The sequence below is a fragment of the Homarus americanus genome, unplaced genomic scaffold (assembly GCF_018991925.1).
Source record: "Homarus americanus isolate GMGI-L3 unplaced genomic scaffold, GMGI_Hamer_2.0 scaffold14833, whole genome shotgun sequence".
Lineage (NCBI taxonomy): Eukaryota > Metazoa > Arthropoda > Malacostraca > Decapoda > Nephropidae > Homarus > Homarus americanus.
In genome coordinates this window covers 463,839-486,818 of record NW_024753604.1, presented here as the reverse complement: position 1 = coordinate 486,818, position 22,980 = coordinate 463,839, and the positions used below count along the sequence as shown (strand labels likewise).

Below are 22,980 nucleotides of genomic sequence, written 5' to 3'. Positions count from 1 at the left end.
GAACACACGTTAACATACCTGGAGAGACGTTGAGAAGTCACGAATGCGATTCTCCTCGTGTAGAGGTATATACGTGCACCTGCTAAGCAGCTTTGGGCCTCCCATCTATACCAGAAGCGGGCCGATCTTACCAACAACATAACTTCTATCATTTTGGATCACTGTATACTTAGTTATGAACTCCTGCGTTCTTGATTGTGTAATTTCCTATGTCTATTCATATATAATTCAATCAGAGGTTGAGCTACAGAAAAGGTGGAATATACATGTCGATAACATTAATTCTGCAAGCTCAGGGCCTGAGGCGAACAAGGGCTATTCAATACGGGGAGGCGCTAGATCTTGGAGATTATAACGAAGGACAGAATAGTTCAGAGATTAATGACTTTCTAAATAGACAACTTGACACTAATTAAACTATAAACATGAGATTCTCTGATGTCGGCGACAAAATGAGGAGTAACTTCAGGCGCGATCAGAAACTCATGGATACCCCTTCACGGACGACATAAAATTACGCCACTCTAGCTGCAAACTCTGACACTCACTTACTTGACACGTTCTACTATCGATAAGGACAGTTGAAGCATTCTACCCCACTCTCATGGAATGGATCTTGAATGTTCCAACTGTAAACAGACATATCTAAGTTGACTCAAAAACAAGGGTGTTCTCTTCTCACTAAATTCATTTATAGAGAGGTTGGTTTCAGTAAGTCAGAGAAAAATGGGATAACGGAGGACTCTGAGGTGTTTGAAGTGATGAGAAAACGACTCTCTCAGATGGAGGACTCAAACGAAAGCCGAGTTGTTACGTTTTGTGGGCTATTGCTGCAATATGGAATCATTTGATTTTGCGCTAACTGGATGGGTAAGACCGTGGTCATTACAACTCACTGTATTTCAGTTTCACCATTTCTCCTTCAACCCCTAATAATCTTTTTTTCACCTCTTAACTAAAGACTTCGTATCGTATCGAGATTCATTCAGCCCATTTTCCTGGAACAAAGCAACATCTCAGCAAGCTCCATGTTAACATTTCATTCAACCAGGAGGCCAGCAACAGGCAACACCAACGAAGCTCCTGCACATCTACCTCCTTCAACACGATACTCCCGAACGTCTTCTACTGAGCTGCTCCCCACCACATGCATTCAGCACCAGACTGTCTATCATATAACTTATATATATTATATAAGAAAACCACATTAGGAAAGTTTCCTTCCATCCTGAGTGCTAGACAACATTAATATCTCGATACCCCTACAACCCCCTTGCCTTCACCCTGAGAATTGATTCTCACTTAAGTAGATAATAATGTCGAGTTTTTACAAATAGTGCACAATCTGAATGACCCTTGAATCACAATAAATTATGCCATGTTTAGCATATCTCTCACGGAGTTAGCCAAAAAAAACTACTATACATCTGGAAGGTTTTAGTATTATCTCGAGATTATTGTTGCTAGTTCTGGAACCCTCCCCCCCCCAAAAAAAAACGTAGCAGAAGCTCAAGAGAAAGTGGCTAAAAATATTCTGCTAGCAATATCAACCCCATAAGACGAGTGAACTATTAGAAACGTTTGATACTTCAATCTGTACACCCTACAGAGACGTAAAAAGAGTTACTTAATTAGATTATGTATTACGGCATGTTCCAAAGTAACAAACACGAGGCGCAGACAAACGAGAGGCAGGACAAGCCGCTTCAAAAGTATTTATATAACCAACAGCGTGGGGATGAAACTTTGAGGGAAAAGATATTAATTAAAAACGCCCCAAACTTTTAAATCAATCTTCCACCATATATTTAAGATATAATAAACTGCATGGCAGAAGACTACGCACGTCAAGAAGATAACTTTGTTGCAGAAGAGGACATCCCTTCTATGCCGTCTTAAGACACTTAATCACATTAAAACTAAATGCATTCAGTATATCCGAGTGCAATGTACAGAAGCCAACAGGAAGATCCAGCTGCGGTAGGTCGGGGGAAATCTTCACAAGGTATCACAAAAAAATGTCAACTGTCAAACTGGGCGAGGCCTCCAGCTCGTGTTTAGTAGTCTACCACTTAAGACACCCACGTCCTTACCAACGCCACCTCCTCCGCCCTCGCCAAACCCAGTGTATCACTATATATAGAGTACAACGGGGCGTTTCCGACTATTTTTTTTCTACCACTTGTGCTCAGTCTCCAGTGCCATTTTAGGGGTAGAAATTATGCTGAACTGTATCTTCTTTCGACTTTTTTTTTGCTGAACATTTATACACCCTATGTTTATATGTTTATTACACAAATTAACACATCTTGTGAAAACTGGACATCAATTGGGCCTTCGTCCAACGTTAAATAAAAGCATGCAGTTCTTACTTTATGCCTAGGCCGATCTGTTATGAAATTTATTGAACGATCGGATAAAAACTGTGGACGCTAGAATATACAAATATATGTACAGTATGTCATTTCTGGAATAGTACAGTTTATTACACTGGGCGGACAGTAGATTTTTTCTAAGAAACTATTACTTATGTTTTTGGAGTGTATCTGTACAGGTAATTTGCGCTATTCTTTATAGTCATGTAAAACTATAGGTAGTCTACAGGTGTCAGAATTCTCGACTTCTAATGATAAAAGTACTATCACAGCTAAATGTATCTTGAGTACAACCAGGTAACAGTAATGCAAGTTCACGGTCAACAGTTATTTAGTTAACGGACTCGAAAGCCACTTTAAAAGTCAGGTGCAAAAAATTAAGCTAGAATGAGGTGTATGACAGACTCAAGATATAAAAGAAAACTAAAGTAATGTACATGATAATAATCCTTCAGTAATGTACAGTAGATACAACAGTAGCTCTTGTACAGTTACTTTCCAAGACAACACCTGTGTGAAGCTATAAACCCATTTCTACTCATTGTAGCTGCTTCCCACCTTGGACAATTCCATTTTTTTAGTATATTTCCTAAAGAAAACGTAGAAATAATTCCAATCAATTAATCGTATTTTTTTCTTTTAATAATATGAAAGCTACTTGGGAACTGATTGTATGTGGCAAACAAAACTGGTTATAGCTTACTATTTTTGCCATTGGATTGTGCATTATTTTTTCAGTTTGACAGCTTTACCTAGGTGCATGTAAATATATTTTCTGAAGATTGATATTGGTGTATTCATTACTTTAAATTAATGACCGTTGTAATATCTCGTAACCATAAAACGTCGTAGAATAAATTTTGCCATTTGAGATATGACAGAGGTAACCAATAGGTCTCAGCTAATGTTTATAATCTCTTATTTTTCTTAAAAATAATTCAGAATAAAACAATAGAATATCACTTTCCTAAATGGTATAATATATAAAGTAATTTTTAATACATTAAATTATAATAATACATCCGCAGTTCGGAGAAGAAAAAAAAAGAAATGTGAGAGCGGTGTGGCAGCACAGGAGGGGTAGGTGAGGGTGAAGTTGGCGGTGGCAGTGTTGGTGCAGTAAGCGACCGTGAGAGTTGTCATAACTCGCATTACCTGTGGCTGTGGATTCAACAGTTTGGTGGGGCGGTGGAAAGGAATTTAGGCTGCCCTGGTGTTTCAGAATATTGCTATCGGGAAGATGTGGCAGCCTACACACCTGCAAGTTACAGGTAAGGAGTTAAAGATTGCCAGGCAGGCCAGCTGTCAGTGACTTTCTAGGACTGATTTTCAGGTGTTTCTCATCACCGTTAGTCACCTCACCTGAGCAAAAAAGTTCAGGAACTTTTTTCCTCAGGTAACTTACAGTACTTGTCTGCTTAGAATTACTATTTATTAGAGACCAAAACTGTTAAAATGTGATATATTATGATAGCTTAGATGTTATAATAAGACCAGTATAAAAGTAGAACAGGGTGACCTTTGAACCCATACACAGTCGTGAGTTATCTTTACCTCAAGTCTCACCCGTGTCGGAAGTTTTAATGTAAGTAATTATGAATACAAAAATATCATGATATGATTAAAGTAGGTAAAATAAAAGTACCAACAAACACTATTAACTACAATAGTGACGGGAAGCCTTACTGCACTGATGCTGTTCGTGTCTTATTACTGTGTCTTAGGTTTTTAAGAAACTAGAAAGTTTAAGCATGCAATAATTATTTGTAACAAATTATAGCCCAACAAACCAAAGATCCACATGAGGTCTTTCTTGGAATGTTACAGTTTGTTGCTTCAAGACATTATATGTAAAGTGGGTAAAGGTTAAGGAGATGGTTGCCACTTTATTTCTTGATATTTATTAATGATATCTTCATCATGTTGTATAAAACATATACCTGAAAGATTAGGGTGAACACTAGAAAATTATGTTTTGAATGATCAAACAGTAATAGGGTTGAACTTTAAATGAAAACTGATGACTAGAGGCAATCAAATGTACTACAGTACTGTACTTTATACATATACAACTGTCCTGGGAATGTCAGGTTTGGTTTAATACATCCCCTCGTTCATAAATGGTTTAGTCCCATACCCTTGAGCATGATCAGGAAGGCTGCTTGCTTAGTATGAACACTTAAAGCTTGATATTTTGCGAGTTCACTTTCTTTATACTACAGGTACTGTATAACAAATGAATTCATAGAAGATCTCCCAATTTTTTTTTAATATGATGGCTACCCTTTCCTTTACCTTTCATGAAGAGTGAAACCCTGTACAGTATGCAGATAGATTATTATTTTACTTTTTTAGACTGCCATCACAAAGCCATCTACCCTTACAATTTATAGCACATTTTAATTTTTCACTCAACTTATTAGCTTAGTTGCAGTTCAGGCGATTGGTCTGTTCTTTGTTGCACATATCTTTTTCCTGTATTTGTCATGATAATTTTTTTATATTATATATTGTATGAAAGTAACATGTTCCACAACACATTTTCACTACCTGACTTTGTAAGTTAGTGAATTCATTTACAAGACCAAGAGAATGCCACCTTTGTCAATTTTTTTTCTTATATGGGCATATACTGTATACAGAATGTACTGTACCTTGAGAGAAGAAGTCCTTCATGAGAATCTTTCAAAGTTTTTTTTTTTTTTTTTTTACAGGGATTAGCCCACCCGGACACAGGTCACTGACCCACATCGAGGCCTGGGGGGCGAAAATGTAATAATAATAATAATAATAATAATAATAATAATAATAATAATAATAATAATAATAAATAATTGTCATAATAATTCATAATAAATAAAATTTGATAAAACAAACAAAAATACAATAATAAAATAATGATAATAATACAGTAACTGTAATAATAATAATAATAATTTTAATAATAAAGATCTATAAATACAAAAATGAAAAAATGATCAAAAGTGAGAAACGATATATGTATGTTGTGTTGTCAATGGTAAGAGAAACAATTGAGACCCTGGAATTGTGTGTAAATGAAGCAGAAAGTCAGATCAGCAACCTGGGACTTGGTCACAATTTTCGTGATGCCATATGGCAGCAGGGTCTACCATTAGACAACACATTATGCTTCCAATATCTTCCCAGGCAGTAGTACCTCCCTGTTTGGTAGCTAGCTCTTTACAGTACAGTACAGTATATCCAAAATACTGTAGTATGTACTGTAGTGACAGATATGCAGCCCAGGGTATATTATATGATTATAATACAGTATGTACATGTTGGATTTAGGTTCTCTGGTGTTGATGTTTGAGATTAAACTAGACTTATAACATAAATCCAAGTATTAAAGATCTCTTACGTCAGTACCGCTCTTATGTCTGGTTTGGTAACAAACTGTAAACAAGAATGAAAATTCACTTCATTTATAAAGGGCACTTCATGTTGGGGATTCCAAACAATATATTTGATTTTTTTATAATTACAAAATTCTTGCATTCACATTTTCAAAATCATTTGTATTCAAATTGCTGTAATATTGAAAATGGCATCATATACAATACTGTATAGTACAGTAATCCCATGTTTATTCCGGGAATTATGATCCTGAAACCCCCGTGAAAAGCCAAAACCGCGAATACTCTTTTAGAAATCACTGTACCTGTGGCCACCAAACAGCTCAGGTAGGTCATGCACTTAACCACACCATGCTGTCCACTCACTCCCCAGTGGTCACACTGGTCACTGATGCACTGTACCGGCATTTACTAACATCATTATTTGAACTAATCATATTGTAGTATAATAATGGAAAAACATAAACACAGTTACATACAAAAAATTTTTTTATTTACAAGTAAATACAATTATTTATATTTCGCTGAGGTCGGCAACGCCCGCATTGCCAGCCTCTCCCTGCTGTCCCGGCTTCTGCCCGCCCTCACGCAGTCACAGTAGCGTTCACAGTACGGTAGGCACATGTGGACTGAGGCTTCTTAGAGCAGCGGGTGTCTGAGGCAGGAATGGGTGGCGTCTGTTTGCCGCACCGTACAGGGGAATATAAAAAATGGCGCAAAAAAAATTTTGTTTTTAAAGGATATTTTATATATACCTGTATATAATTTTTTAGTAAAAAAAAACGCGAATGGTCAAAACCGCGATAAGAAGTCCGCAAAAAACACGGGGTTACTGTACTGTAATTTACAGTATAGTATAATGGATTGGTGTGTGGCATGAATTTTAATTTTCATTTATTACTGTAACAAAATCATATATGAACTTGTAGTACCACCATATATGAGATAGCAATGATCGGATCAAGAAGGGGACTTGGGTTTTTAATTTGGTAAACTTGACAAGAAGAAATGCCCCTCTGAGAGATATCTTTATCTTGTTGTTCGACAATACTTCTTCCATGCATTGTTCATCTCTTCCTTTTCTTCTTCAAGTCCTTTCCTGGTGGAATCCATGCTAGTTTGTTTGTATGAATTGTTTCAACAGGTATGTTGCATTTACAGTGGTGTAATTCTTCCCTAATATTTTCACTTCATATTTAGTGTATCTCTGATACACTTAAACTACTGATCAATAGTAAAATCCTCATTTCTGCAATTTGTATTTGTCTTCCAGTTTTTATAGTTGATCAGCCTTTAGAACCCTGTGGCAGTATTGGTCTTAGAAAATTAAATCTACTGTACATGTACTGTATACCGGTATGGACGGTGCACGTACTGTATTACTCATAGAAACACATTTTCTTGGTGCATGTATTGTACAGGGTCATTTTTTTTTTATTTGAGAACCCTAAATGATCACTGTACTGTACTATATTTTAGGACTTGCAATAAACAGTAGCCTAAAAATCAATAGGAATAAAGTCATGCTAATTGCAATGATATGATCTGAATTTATCGCTACTGATATTTAGGTTCCCGTTTATTGCACACCCTAAAATATAGTAAAGTACAGTAATCATTTAGGGTTCTCGAATATAAAAAATGACCCTGTGCCTGGAGTCACTTTTCTTAGCAAGGGATCATCAACTCTACATCATTGTAGTCTACAGGTAATTAATTTATATATTCTTTGGCATACGTATGTTTATTGAATATTCCTCTCTGAAAAGTTTGCCATTGGGGATTTAAAGTTTTCTATTAACTTATACAGTACATTATATGTATCTACCCACCCTGTACTATAGTTGTTTACCATCTTTGTTGATTTTGCATTTTTTCCCCTAATTCTCATTACCCGTTACTTGTACAGTACTGTACTTCAGATTTTCCAGCATTTGTCTTTAAGATTTGTCAAAAGTCTGCTGTATGTGTAATAGCCAAGTTCAAGTACTGTACCTTTGTTTTATATGCAGTACTGGTAGTAAGAATATTGTAAGTTTTACTTATAAATGTCCTCAAAATATAGTTGGCAAATTTGTGTGTATATTTAGGGAGTACGTAGCTCCTTTATATTACCGGGTATGTGTTGTAACAAAGAAGAGACCAGACACTCGAATGACTTTAAGCTGATATGTGGTTAATATGATAAATTAGAAATAATGCAGCACAGTGTATGGTGTCATTGCTATCAAATGTACCCTATCAGTCTGTCCATTGCTCTATGATTAAAAAAATACCTGTTGGTAATGTACAGTATATTGTACAGTTACCCACAAAAGTCCTGTCGCTTCTCCTGAACCACAAACCCTGAGATTTAGACTCGTGAAGCCGAAGAATTTATGGACAGAATAATGTATCAGTGTCTACTGCTTCGGGTTCACGTGTTTGAATCTCGGGGTTCGTGTTTCAGGAGGAGAAGCGAAAGGACTTTTGTGGATGACTGTACATTATTATAAAATATACATTTTTAGAAATACTGTACGCAATTGAAAGCTAGTGCAGTACAGAACTGTATTTTAATAGTTTGTGCAAAGGAATTTGAGTGTTCATCCCCTTCCTGCAAACCTCAGTATGAGATTTGTTGACAAGTATTTCAGACATTAAATATGGCTATACCTGTACCTGTATAGTTAAAAAGGAAAAAAAAAAGTGAATATTTAGAAGTTAGAGAGATATTCTTATTATATACCAGGATGCAGGGTACCCATATACAGTACAGTAAGCTTTAGATACGGTACCCGCAGTAAGTAAATTCCCCACGAAAATCTGGTTTTGCCAATACAGTACAGTACTGTACATTACATGAGTGGAATGCATATACTGTATGCAGTACTGTACTTATTTATGCAAGATTTGCTCCTCATATAATATTCCCCAAAAGTTACAAGCATTTTGAAAGCTGCAGTGCAGTACATGCTGTCAGCATTCAGATGTTCCTTATTCCTTACTTTGTGTAATGTAATAAATAATGCACAATACAGTACGGTATTCATATACAGGTGTATTGCAAGAGATCTTGAACCTGTATAATTTAAGATCTATCGCTAATGACGGCATCAGTAAAAAGGACTTTAAAGCCAAGCCTTCATGCGTAATTTACTGCAGATACCATTTTATATTTCCATGCATAGAAACACGAACGAATACATATGCATTTAGATATACTGGTACTGTACTGTATTGTACTGTACTTTACAGTTTTGTAGCTTAAGGTTGGCTTTCTTTCAAAATACTACAGACAAGTATGGAAAAGCGGTTCACTGTTATCATTTATATAACATTTCTTAGCTGCCAAGTACTCAGTTTGTTCATACCTTGATGTGGGAGGCAATAACATTACTATCCTCATCCCCCCCCCCCCCAACACACACACACACCGGTCTGCTGTCATCATGTCGAAATTTGATGTACAGTATGTTTAAGTTATAGTATTTATTTTAAATGCATAAACTTGATTTGTCAGCCAACTGTAAATAATTAACTCTACTTAAAAGATAAACAAAAACTTCAGTTGTCAACCATTAATTTATTTATTTATTTATTTTTATTTATTTTTTTTTAAACTTCACTGTCAGACTCGTTAAATTAAACATCGTTAGGAAAGTCAGAATGATTTACAGGTTGACAATCCCTTATCCAAAATCCTTGGGGGCCAGAGGCATTTCGGAATTTTTCGGTTTTCAGATTTATTTATTTATTTATTTATTTATTTATTTATTTATTTTTTAATAGCCCATCCAGGCACAAGTCACTGACCCACATTGGGGCCTGGGGGGCGAAAATATAATAATAATTATAATAATAATAATACAGGTAATAATAATTCATAGGTCTCGGTCATGTTACTCACTTTTTATCTTTTTTTAATTCTTGTATTTCTTTATTATTATTATTATTATTATTATTTTTGTTTTTTCTTTTTTTGGTGTATTTTTTAATTAAAATTTTTATTTACTATGAATAATTACAAGTATTATTATAATAATTATTATTATTATTATAATTAGTATTACTATTACATTTTCGCCCCCCAGGCCCCGATGTGGGTCAGTGATCTATGCCTGGGTGGGCTAATCCCTGTAAAAAAAAAATAAATAAATAAATAAATTGCTCCTCAAAAAACTTTCGGTTTTCGGAATTTCAAATAAAGGGTTGTCAACCTGTATATGTATGGTAAATAGATTCCTTGTTATTTTAACCAGGTTATATTCTGGTAATGGTAACATTTCGGGCAAAATGTACTGTATGCTATATAGTGTGGCAGCACGGTCAGCACCCTAATGTTTAAAAAATGGAGTATCAGAAAGTCAGTGGATGGAAGCTGTTGTGTTCCAGCACAATGTTCACCCCCTGGAGAATTTTTCAGCTTTCTCCCAAAATATCGCATTATTTTTTAGGTGAAATACTGTTAAATTCGGCGTGGAAAGGTAAAAAATAGAAGTGGGGGGGATATGCACAACCATTATTTACAAACAGCTGCCGGGGGACAGACTTTAATAGCATAGTCGCCCACCTGTTGCACCGCCTTGTGTGAGAGACCAAGGTAATGTATGCACCACTAAGGAGTACGAAATTGAATAGAAACGGGAAATATTCGCAGTAAAATAGCTCGTATTTTGGTATGTTTTATCATTTTCTTAGGGTAGTAAAGTGGTTGCCAGTAGTATTCATTTTCATTGTCTATTTCCAATCACTGCAATAACTTCATTGTATTCAGAAATGGGATTCGCTCCTCTTTTCTTTCATAGTTCAGCAGCTCCCCTGCAATTTATGCTTAAATGGATACTTAGATTAATCTAGGTGGGATTTTGTCAAATAAACACGACATAAAATGCATGTTTTTGTGACAAAAAAAAAGATGTGCATCATTTGCCTATTATTTTATAATTGAATTAATGTATGACTTGGTAAAAATTATAGGTCAGTCCTTTTACATCGTTACGCCAGTGAAAGTTAAACGCATGTTGTGTTCCAAGTGATAACGTGTGTGTGTTTGCTTAATTGGATGCTTCAGACGTATATTTGGTGGGCAGCAAGCTCGGTTACATTTCGATATCTCACGCAGTTGTGTGTGTTTTGTTCATGACTATTTCCGTCAGGGAAGTGTTTCATGTTCAGTTTACCGTCATGTTAAGTGACTCGTTCCTCACGCCTGTGTGCTAAAAACCTTGAACTCCATCATTAGAACAATTTGCTCATTGCTTTCTCTTGTCAACCACTTGGTTTTCGCTGTTGTCGATCTGCACTCATTATGCAGGATTTAGACTACCCCATTGTTAATTGCATTTCTTTGTTTAACACTCGGGTACGCACTTCATTATTGGTCCTACAGTATATCATCACAGTTTAACTGACCAGTATCTTCTTGAACTGTACATTCATTGGAGCCTCTTACGCTTCTATCCAGAACATCAAGTAGCCCCATTATCACCCCCCAGTGTACTTTACCTAGTAATTTCATCATGGTATCCGAAGTGTATTTAATAGCCTGCTTATTACTTTCTTCTATTGATAATTAAAGCCAATTACCCTTTAGTATGCACAGTAGCCTCATTACTTTTTGTATTTATCGACCGCCAGTTCTTATATTACCATCGATTACAACGGCGGTAGCGGCTAAATTGCACGAGGTTACAGGATGTTGTACTTAGGAATACATTTTCAACCAAATTCAACATAACCAGACACATGATTTTACAAAGGGCGACCCTGAACCCAGGATATGGCAAGGGAGGACGGGATCCCATGTAGTGAGTTTTCCAGCAAAATTAGCCAACATTACGCCAGCGGTTGACCTTGTAATTACTGTCGAAAGTTTAAATACCGTTGTGGGCTGGAAGTTGGAGTCATTCAGTAGAATAATTATTAAGAATACCAACACGGAAGGTGTTAATGCATTGAGTGAGAGCATATGGCATATATTTGTAAAGTTTAATATTTATTATTACCAACTTAATGACGAAATTTGGTTGGAATTCCAATTCTGATGAAATCTAAGAAAAAGGAAAATGAAAATTGGGTAAAACAATTAACTTGTGGGGGAACTCTCGTTTACCGAGATCAAGTTGAAGCGGGACACCATAGAACAGATCACGGTTTACATGAAGGTAAGAGTGAAGATACCGGTTTGTCCTCAATAATAAATATAGGTTATACTAAGGACAACGAGCCCTTCACTGGGCTTTTCTGGTCCCTCCGCTCATATGGGTGTTGACTTTTCTGCTCAGGTTGGGTGAAACAGTTTTAGCACGTACACGTACAGCGTAGCGTAATTGGGTGGGAATATCTTTATCACATTGTGCAGAGGGTGAAAGTGGTAGGATATTTTAATATATTGCACATCTCTGACTAGTTAGGTCGGTGTAAGAGGAAACCTGAAATAAAGCTTTGGTAACATTCATTTTATATGGTTTATTAGTAACGGTTTGTTATGTTTTATAGTAACCAGACCTGTAAAAGACATTTTGCCGATTACCATTTGATAGATGCAACTGCCATCCTTATATACTCGTGGCAAAAAGTATTCTCTTTGACATCAATGTTACCACCTGGAATGAACTTATTACCAAAGGTTTATAAAAATACTTATTCAAGGTTAAACTATGCAATAACGTAATCACAGTAATCGGCTTTTGATGTGACTAACCGGTGGTGTTTAAAGAAAATTTTGTATGTACTACATCTCTGACACGGGCGGACAAGGATAAAACTAGGACTCCAAAATCAGTTGACACAGAATGATATGAATAGGTCAGATAACATTTCCTGGCTATCAAAGCGGATTTTGGGAGGCAGATTTTCGTGTTTGTCAGTTATGCACTTTTCAAATTTGTAATCTCCTGAACTTGTAGCCTACTAATTGACAAATTTGTTTTATTTTCAGTACAAAGAGCGAAAAATCTCAACTACAAAGGCAAAAATGGTGAGTAGCAGCTGAGTTGTTTTCATTGGTTTATAATTTTAGGAACATTATCTTCAGTTTGTATTTAAATGGCATTTAAAGTAATAACATGTGTGTGTATGAAGACTATTGGTACAGAGTTTAGAGCGCCACATTCGTACAATTCAGCACTCGGACAAAAAAAAATCATCTTTAAAGAGTAACAATGGCACGTTATCCCTGATGCCAAAGTTGTGCTGGAAAACACTTGTTGATGGTTTGGAAACTTTGTCCATAATGTTTACCAGTGACCTATCATTCCCATCCCCCACTCGGCACCGCATTAGCCTAAATCTCACTTAACCTAGTAGTGGAAGGGGGGCAGTGGACGACGTAGTTGGCAAGAGTAAAAGTTGTGCCTCGTCTGCGTGAATTGTGCTTGCTTGTGTGATGGCGCTTGTTACATCTCAAATAACTGCTGTTGCTGACGCTTCTCATTATCTACACAGAGGGGGCCTGTCATGAAGTTGCTCACTTTGCGTATCTATTTTTAATATACGGGTTTTCACGCTATTAGCAGCGTATGGGTAGAAATGAACAGCAACATATTTATTCGGTAACGTTTTGACATTATCTCTTTATCTGAATTTCGAACCATTGAATTGTTATTTGCTAAAATTTACTACATTAATACAGAACAAAGAAGCAAAAGCTTATGTTCTAATACAGTACCAAAGATAAATACACAAATATAAGCTTTAGTAACTTTCACAGTATTAAGCTGAGGTAGACTACTACGTAGTCTCATACTTCATGTTTTTCTTCAGTGTTTGTTACGTATCATTAACCCTTTTAATTACTTTATAGTTGGTTGTTTGCTTCAATCTCTGCTTCCTTTAATTTTTGGGCCATTCCCTTTATATTTTTTTCTTCACGCAGTTGGCAAGTGCTACTGATAAGTAGATTAGAGTAAATTCATTCTCCTGGCAGTCATTCGAGTGTTGCTTTTGGGGTTAGTCACAATAACGGGAATACTCTTAGAGACTGTGTACCTACAATCAGAGACGTATTTCTTAATTTTTAATGTCTGATATTTAGTGTATACAGAAGCCTAAAATATATTCTTAAAGACCCAAGTGTTAAAGCGCAGAAATACACTATAACGTGTATATTGTCGTGCATAGAATGTTAAAAAATGGTATGCCAGGAAACATTATAACAGCGAAAATATATATTTCTTGATATGACGAAGCAGGTAAGATCACTGTTGTGTAAATAGTTTTTAGTGAGTTAACAGTTTCTTGTTCAGCGATAAATCCCTCAAGAGATTGTTTTGATATATTGGGTAAGTATTGAATGTATTATTGGAGCCGACGAAACTAGCCAAAACGACTCAATTAAGGCCACTTTCTCGTTTGGTTTCATCAGAGTTAAATTCTTGTGTGGAGAGAGCATAAGGGCGAGGGTATAGTTGACGAGGGTGTGTACATAATTAACATTGAGAAGATGACTAAGTAGATAGTAGTGTAGCCCCCAAACGATCTGGGGCCATATGTAAGGCTTACCACAAATGGCCAGCGTGTGATAGTCAAGTGTGTGTTGTGGTGGTATTTGGCTCGCAATTATGGTAAGTTTTGTTGGTGGCTGCGCTGGGATCATGTGAGTGGTGGTTTAGGGTGGTATGTTGTGTAGAAGGTACCGTATTTGTGCAGTTTGGTGATATTTACTATACTATAGAGTTCGTATAGCGTGTGGGTGTTGTTAATCCCGATGGAAGTATATGGGTAATTATTTTGATATAGTTAAGTATTAGTTTATTGATTACTGTCTGTTCTTAAGAAAACTATGATACATGGACAAAGCAATCACGTGAGAACAGCCATAAGTAAAAGTCATCAACTCGGCTCAAGTGGTGGTTTCCCTCTCTCCCGCACGCACACACACGTACGTTGTTTAAGATATCACATCGTATACTATCCCTCACATTTCATAATTTTGGATGTCTTATATTCCACACGATGGTTCCATTTTCGTACGACCATATAGGGAGTACTAGAAACAGGAAAGCTTAACCTCAGGCCCGTCCTTTATGGGGGGGAGGGGCGAACAGGGGCGACCGCCCAGGGTCCCGCGCGTGTGGGGGGCCCGCGGGGCCCAGCACTAGACCCAGTGACCTCGGACACATTACCTGTTGACTGGTTAATCTGACCTGACCTTACCATCCATAGCGACAGTCCCATGGGGGTTGGTGGGGCCCCGCAGTGGCTGAGTTGCCCCGGGCCCCGCACCCCCCTAGGGACGGCCCTGCTTAACCTACTCTGCAGTGTATGGAACATAGCCCTGTACAATTTCGCAAACCGAATTGGCTGTCTACGTCTAATCATGAGACTTTCTTCAACTACGGTCAGACTTGGAACCTAAAGTGTTAATATCTGAAGACTAAACTCATAAGCCTACGTGGGTCTTCAAGATTGACACAGTTATCTATATGTTACGATTTGGGATTATTATTATTTTTTTTTTAGCTTTCAACCACCTCACTAACATCAAGATTATCATAATAGTCAAACGTGAAAAACGATATATTATGCATGTATTTTCGTCCTGGCCTGATAACTTATTTTTTTAAGTCATTCACTATAATTTGCAGAAATTTAACCTACTTGCGGATCATTAGAGGATGTGTCACGGACCATATACAGCACAGAGAGCTCTCCTCCCTCCCATTATAACGACAAGTGTCATTAGGTCCCTTTTTGATATTTTATAAATTTGGGGAACACGATTGAAATGTATGTAATATTACCAGGTATCGTAAATACTGTATGGTGTATATACGATACTTGGAGTGGCTACAATTCTACATGAATACCAGTCGTGGAAGGTAACGGTCTTGGTGTAGCCTAGCGGTACTTCACTTGCATCAGAAGAAAAAAAAGACTCGGATCCGATTCTTATGATAGGCTTAAAAGGTCGACAAGTTTTCCGAGTTACTGCCTCTGTTCTCATTGTAAGACCACGTGTGGAAAAAATGTGGTTTTCGGGTAATTATTTTTTCATTGTGCAGCGCGGAAGGACGGGATTTTTTTAATTGACTATTTTACAAACATGAAACCTGTATAACTTTAATATTTTCCACGTATAAAAAGGTTTAGTGTTATTTGAATAAATTTTTGTCGGCTTTTGTCTAATACGACACCTTTATTAAACCACTGAACAAAACACCTTTTTTCCTTTCAAACACGGTCCAGTACAATTGTTTAAACCCCACCATTTTGTATTTTATAATTTTACACACCAACCGGTTAATTTGATTTTCTGAAGACAATGAAATCATTCCATTTTCTTTTAGACTTAATATAGCTCACGGCGTGGACTTGTAGACGTCAATGCCAAGGTTAGGTGTCAGCTGAGTCTCGAGGTGGCTATGGAATATGAATAGGCTCTAAGGATTAGATCTGACACCAAATATGTATCTAGCCTTGAAAACCCGTTCCCTCGAGGAGAGCTGGATATCAGTTAACTATAATACCTTGAGCTAACATGAGCCGAGTTTTCAGACACGAGGTAAGGTTCCATAGTTTTAGTATTTAGATTCTTAAGCAGGTCGTTTACGAGTGCTTTGAAACATGAAGTAAGGCAAGCGTCGTCTGTTTTATATCATGCAGGAAGGCAAGCGAGATTAGGCAAAGGGTATAAGTCACCACGGGACGGGAGAAAGCTTCTGTCCATTAACACTATAGCTCTCAGTTATAATGGATGAGTACAGAATTAGCTAAGAAATCTGAACCACTTCTTTCGCTATAAAAGTGTCTGAAGCGCCGAAAGTTGCGAGGAATTCAACTAGGTGGCAGAACTACTACGAAATGGTTAACGTTGCCATATTGGAACTATAAATGTCACGAAAAAGTAACCTAGCCAAGCCAAAATTGTGACAATCTACTGCTTTTTTCTTGATTTTTTCCGGTCACCTGCATATACCAGTAATTCAACGGAATTTGTTTTCTCGAGTTCCATGTCATTGATATTCCGGTTCTGGAGCATTTTTTCTTCACTTAATTATGTTTTGATATATTGTGTTCTTTAAGGGAGAGGACCCCTTTGATCTGAATTCGTAAACAACCAGAGTTGCTGCAGTCAGATGTATACACAATATGTAGGTACAACATCGTAATATATTGGCTCATTATTTTCAACTTCTTAAACAATTTCTCAGCACTTAACAACCAAATCAAACCTCGTGATCTAAAATTAACCAAACTTAACTTCACCTAAACTGCCACACCTGCTACAATGTCTTGAGATTTTTATCAACAGATCCATTTAATTTATTCCTATAATTACTCGTTATATTACGGTCTTCATATTCTCACATTAAATATACGGTAAACTGAGTATGGTAAGAACTAGTAGAAATTTATTGAGAAAAGAGTTGTCGTACATAAGCGCCATTTATGGAAAATCCTTGATATTAAGAGCTTAGCGTAACTTCGTCTACTGGAAGGCCTGTGCGCTCCATTCCTAAGTGCTGATTCACTTAGTTCAATCATTATGTTAACTCCTAGAGGGTGATGATTGCGATACATGTGTGATTTATTTAGGGAGTAATGGATAAAAGTTATGAACATTACAGCATATTTTGGATTAGTCACCCCAGCTCATTTCACTGGAAGATAAACCACCCTAACGCTACTTGGGGGGATAGCTAAGGATAAGGAAGGTTAGATTAGCACTTGGGTGTCTAAACTTCAGGTGAATTAAACTAGGGTGCCTAATCTTCAGGCATATATACATAGCTCAGATTATTTTCCATGTGGTCGCTTGTCAGGTTCAGTCAGGCATGTAATTTTTTTTTACGAGGTATCTTTGACAGGTGAGAGCGGTAACAGCAGCGGAAATAGAAAGTCCACGTGTAATATCTTGGCTGAATTGTGGCAGATTTATGAAGGGAACACCTATTGTGCATCCAGTTTGTGTTGTGGGTGAATATTGAGAATGTGGCCCAAAGGTGAACCATGACTTTTGTGTATTTTTTTATGAATAATAAATAACATTGTAGGCATGGAATTAGAGGAAATAAAAAACAAGAATCATAACGTTGAGAACTACATTACGAGTGAAAGTAACATTCACAACTCTACCTACTATACTGTGATTACATTGCGGGATATTTGCTCCCTTGGATTATTGGTTGTAGCATGGTGGTCAAGTGAGAGCAGGTTAGAATGGTACATATCCTAGACGCCTATGTATCTGTGGCTGACCTCAGGGATGGGGGGGGGGAGTGTTGGTTTTAGTATATCTCACACCGTTGTGTATATTTCTAAGTGGTATGGTAAATAATCATCACTCGTCTGTGTTGTAATTAAGTAATTGCTGGATTAGAGAAAACACAGTACATTTGTCTCTGAAGATGTTTGTTGTTGTGTTTTTTGGGTGTGACAGCTTCCGCTCTCCCTGAACTGCAACAGACACAACACACAAGCTTGGCGGTACCTATTATTACCGCCACCTTCTGTCGTCTAATTGAGTAAAAACTGGAGTATTTTCCTCTGGGCTGATAGTGACAAGAGTGTATGTGTGTCGCGGATAATTATAAACTTTTATGATGTGTAGAACAATGGGGTATGTTGTGTGTAGGTGTTTGTGGGAGGGTAAGTGGGGTATTGTGGAGGGGGGTGTTTGTGGGAGGCAGAATAATGTTGAAGTTAGGGAGAGTGCGCCAGGTGTGGGGAGAACGGATGTGTGTCACCAGTCAATGTTGCCACACCCACACGTGGTACTCCACCCCTCACTCTCTCTACCTACCTCCCTCCCTCCCTCTACCCCCCTTCCTCCCTCTACCTCCCTCCCTCTCTCTACCTCCCTCTACCCCCACTCCCTCTCTCTACCTCCCTCCCTCCCTCCCTCCCTCTGACTAACAGAGCGGTTCCTTGCAAAACACAAGTTTTACAACGACGTGAACTTGAGTGGTGCCACAATATAATCATGGTAGTGTTATGTGGGCTGTGGGCTTGTGTGTGGCTTAGGAATGGAGTAATGAACGCATTAGCTAATTTCCCGGTAGTGCTAGTAGTGTTGTCTAGCCTGACCGGATGAATGCACCGACAATCAACTGGACTTAACTCGAATACAGGAAAAAAGTCACAGAAAAAAGGCCCGGAAAAAAGTCACATGACTTGTACACTTTGACAACACAATATATATATATATATATATATATATATATATATATATATATATATATATATATATATATATATATATATATATATATATATATATATTGTGTTGTCAAAGTGTACAAGTCATGTGACTTTTTTCCTGTGACTTTATTTCGGTTCACCATCAACTCTCGTTTAAGATCATAACTTAGCGCTCATCACTCGCTTTAGCTGACACTATTAACGTTTTCGCGTTCCCGATTACATCATTTGGGTTACGGCTGTCAGGGTTAATGACGGAGCGTGTCGTGAAATTGAGGGTCGTCTTTGTTTACGTCGAGTCTCAAGGTTTGCTTCTGGCAGAGAGGGCAAGGGAAGGCCATCTTCGTCATGCTACTGTTTGAAGCTTAACAAGTGATATACATAGCAACACACATACTTTTTATTGAAGTTGGGGATATCGCTGATGACGCCGGTGAAAGTGGGCCCCATAGGCCTGGCGGCCTTTTAGAGGCAGTGTGGATATAATATATTGAATATTAAGCTGCATTACCCTTCCAAGATAGCCTTTATTCAGGAAGAGGCAGCTTAGCCGGCACTACCCTCGCTCCCCTTCACTTCATCATCTATAAAGTTTGGTACCCATACAGAGCTGGCTGGCTGGGGGCACCACACTGGCTGGGCGTGAATCCGCATCTGATCTGTTACAATGCGAATCGGGCGTGGTTCCATGGTACAGATAAAACAGTGTAATGTTTAACATGATTTATTGTTATTAGGGTTATGTAATTTATAGGCGGAGAGAGAAAGAGTCTCCCTGGGGAGGGTTCAGTATGGCTCTTCATCGGGTCATTCTGTAGAGATCAGCGACTCCTGACATTTATGAAATATGAATTATCAACAAGTGGTTCACCAAATGATTTTACAAGCGATTTCATACTATTTTTATAGTTTTGGGATATTCCCCTTTTTCATCAGTTTAATTGTAATATAGATATTTTTTTAATTGACTGAAACATGTACGGTGATGATGGGGATGCTTCTTTCAGGAAGGATAGTCTTACAGTCCACCAACCACGACATCGGAGATAGATCATGCACTTTTACCTGAAGGCGAGCGAACCTTAGTTTGACGTAGCATCCATTCGTGCGTCATTGTTGGGTCGAGAGCATTACAGTGCGGCCGTATTATCCGTAAGTGTTGGTACAGCTTCTCCAGCACGTTGCCGTTATGCAGATTCTCTTTCGTTTAGACCACACCCTGCCGTCCGTGATATAAGAGAGCCACACCCTCCCACCTTAAGTTAAGAATGTAGATTTATTCTGAATTTTACCACAGCAAAAATAAGCAGCAAAGTGAGAGTGAACATTAAAATTACGTTATGTAATTGATTGTGTGTGTGTGGGCTGATAGTTGTTTCTTACGAGTACATAAAAATCCTGCTTGATTGCGTCATGTTATATTGTAGTGTACACTTACTCATTGCCAGTGTTGCTGATGCTTAGGCTATGTTGTATTAGGTAATGATGGAAGCGGAGGTGCATTAACCCGTGTCGCTGTTTCCTGGTGTGTTGTGAAGGTATTACTATGTATATCACAATATACCGTGCAGGACATCCGCTGTTTGTCATTTCTTATCTTGTCAGGTTTCTCTGCTTCTTGGTCAGTGTTTTATCAGGAGACAAAATCTAATTGTCTCCTCCTGTTAGTCAGTTTGTTTTCTAAATGCAAATAGCTGTTCCTAACCTTATAGTTATATCGTATGCTTATGTTGAGGCCTTATATACGAGGTCTATCAGTCATCATTGATCATGTCCACGAAGCAGCAGATAAAGTATGCTAAATAATTATTAACCCCACATTCATGATGGCCTGGTCATCTTTAAGCGATGCAAGTACTAAGTCTTTAAGCTGCACATTAAAGCAAAGGTATTTTATACATTTTATTTAATTACCACTTTATAAGAAAGGAAATAAAGACAAAGTGGATCTCTTTACTGGAGTGTGGTTAGGACTGATGGCATCACTGTTTATGCCGAGATGATAATTCTGTGAAGCTGCTGTGAGTGACGACGGCTTGTTGTGAGTTTCTTCCTGACAAATGTTTCCGCCACGGTGGTGTGAGAAAGCAGCCGAGAGCATTGCATTAGGTTGCGTGTGACAGAGAAGTATCAGTTATATTTCTGTGTACATTCACCCCAAAAAAGTCATCAAGTGTGGCTAAGGTGTGTGAAAAATCCTTCAAGCAATATGACTGGTGCGCCCCGACAAATTCGCAGGTTTTAATTGAGAAGGCAGCAGCCGTGATACTCGTTCATAGAGGGGGGAGCAGGTTCAATGATCTTTACAATATTTAAAAAAAAAAAGCTTTTTAACTGCTAGTGGAAATTTTTTTATTTACTTATTTTATTTTTTTACTTTTTTTATTTATTTATTTATTTTTTTTTTTTTTGGGGGGTGGGGGGTGGGGGGGGGATTAGCCCACCCGGGCACAGAACACTGACCCACAGCGGGGCCTGGGAGGGTGGGTGTAATGATAATAATAATTCATAGTAAATCAAATTTATGATACGAAATACAAATTTAAAAATAAAATAATGAAATAATAATGATAATAACACTAATAATAATAATAATAATAATAATAATAATAATAATAATATTATTATTATTATTATTAAAGAACCATAAAGAAATAACAAAAAAAGATCAAGAGTGAGAAACAATATTTGTATGTTGTGTTGTCAAAGTAAGAGAAAAAAAATTGAGACCCTGCAATTGTGTGTAAATGAGGCAGAAAGTCAGATCATCAACCTGGAACAATACATTAGACAACACATTATGCTTCCAATATCTTCCCTGGCGGTAGTACCTCCCTGTTTGGTAGCTGCCTACTACGGCGATCGTGTATTTGCGTGAAATTATTAGTTATAGGACTTAAAATTCGTAAATAAATCCTCACACTTAATAGAATACAAAGAAGTCAGACAGATAGAAACTCAAGCGGACGAATAGTAATCAGACAGATCTTCAAAATGTGCAATTTTGTACCAAAGAAATGATCAAAAACGAGGTGATTCACAATGACACACTGAACACGTCACACACTGAACACGTCACACACTGAACACGTCACACACTGAACACGTCACACACAGTTGGACACAAAGCCACATCCTGAAGCGGAGACAACGTACCCAACCGTAATACACTAATACGGTTAAAAGACGGTAATAATCATGCCTCTACGGTTATAATTATACTCCACAAAATATTTTAATGGTGGGGCTATAATCATGAATAGAAATATTGGACCACATGAAGATTAACCCCCCAGCTTATTTCACCTTAGGATTAATTACCCGAACGCTAACCGAACTCAACCTAAACTTAACCCAACCTAACCTAACCTACACAATGATAGGGTGATAAAAACGCACTGATATGATGATGAAGATTGATACAAGATAACCCGTGATCCTGGGTATTTATGGGAATCAGTGAGGATTCAACACAGTAATCTACTTTCCTGATTCAAACACACACACAAAAGCAAATTCCTTTACTTGGTGTACGTGCAAGGTAAAGTAATTAGGGATTAAACGTGAAGATTTATCCTCAAATTATTCTCTCTACGTCAATTATCTTATGCGTTGGTGGTCGTAGTATATATATATATATATATATATATATATATATATATATATATATATATATATATATATATATATATATATATATATATATATATATATATATATATTTTTTTTTTTTTTTTTTATGCGTTAGGTGCGTTCTTAAGTTTTTTATGCGTTAGACAGATGCGTTCTTATGCCTTCATTTAGGAGGATTATTAATTGAACGGATCTTTGTGAATTAGGAGTGATATTTATGCACAGGTTACACGGGGTAAAGGAAATGTGTATAAACAATTACATTTTTTTACTAAGGGGCGGTGGTGTGTCCCTCCGCCCCGTCGCGCCGTCGCGCCATGGTCGAGTGCAAGGGGCCATAAAGTCTGGAGATTAATGATAGAAATTGTGGATTATCGAACTCGTCTGGGGTCTTGTGATATACTGGGTGCGTGTACTAGGTTAGGTTTATATCCATTGCTGCTGTCTGTGTATTCGAGTTAGCGTGCTGG

The 22,980-nt window shown here is 37.4% G+C and overlaps 1 protein-coding gene across 1 annotated transcript in view; it reads left to right on the top strand.

Annotated features, from left to right (window-relative positions):
* The first annotated feature begins 3,485 nt into the window (after positions 1-3,485).
* The window catches only part of LOC121855389 (rab11 family-interacting protein 1-like), a 57,251-nt gene continuing 37,756 nt past the window's right edge, over positions 3,486-22,980 (top strand). The window contains exons 1-2 of the mRNA XM_042350281.1: positions 3,486-3,646; positions 12,675-12,713. Of these exons, the coding sequence (XP_042206215.1) occupies positions 3,616-3,646; positions 12,675-12,713 (70 nt within the window). The 5' untranslated portion in view covers positions 3,486-3,615. The remainder of the gene's footprint in view (positions 3,647-12,674; positions 12,714-22,980) is intronic.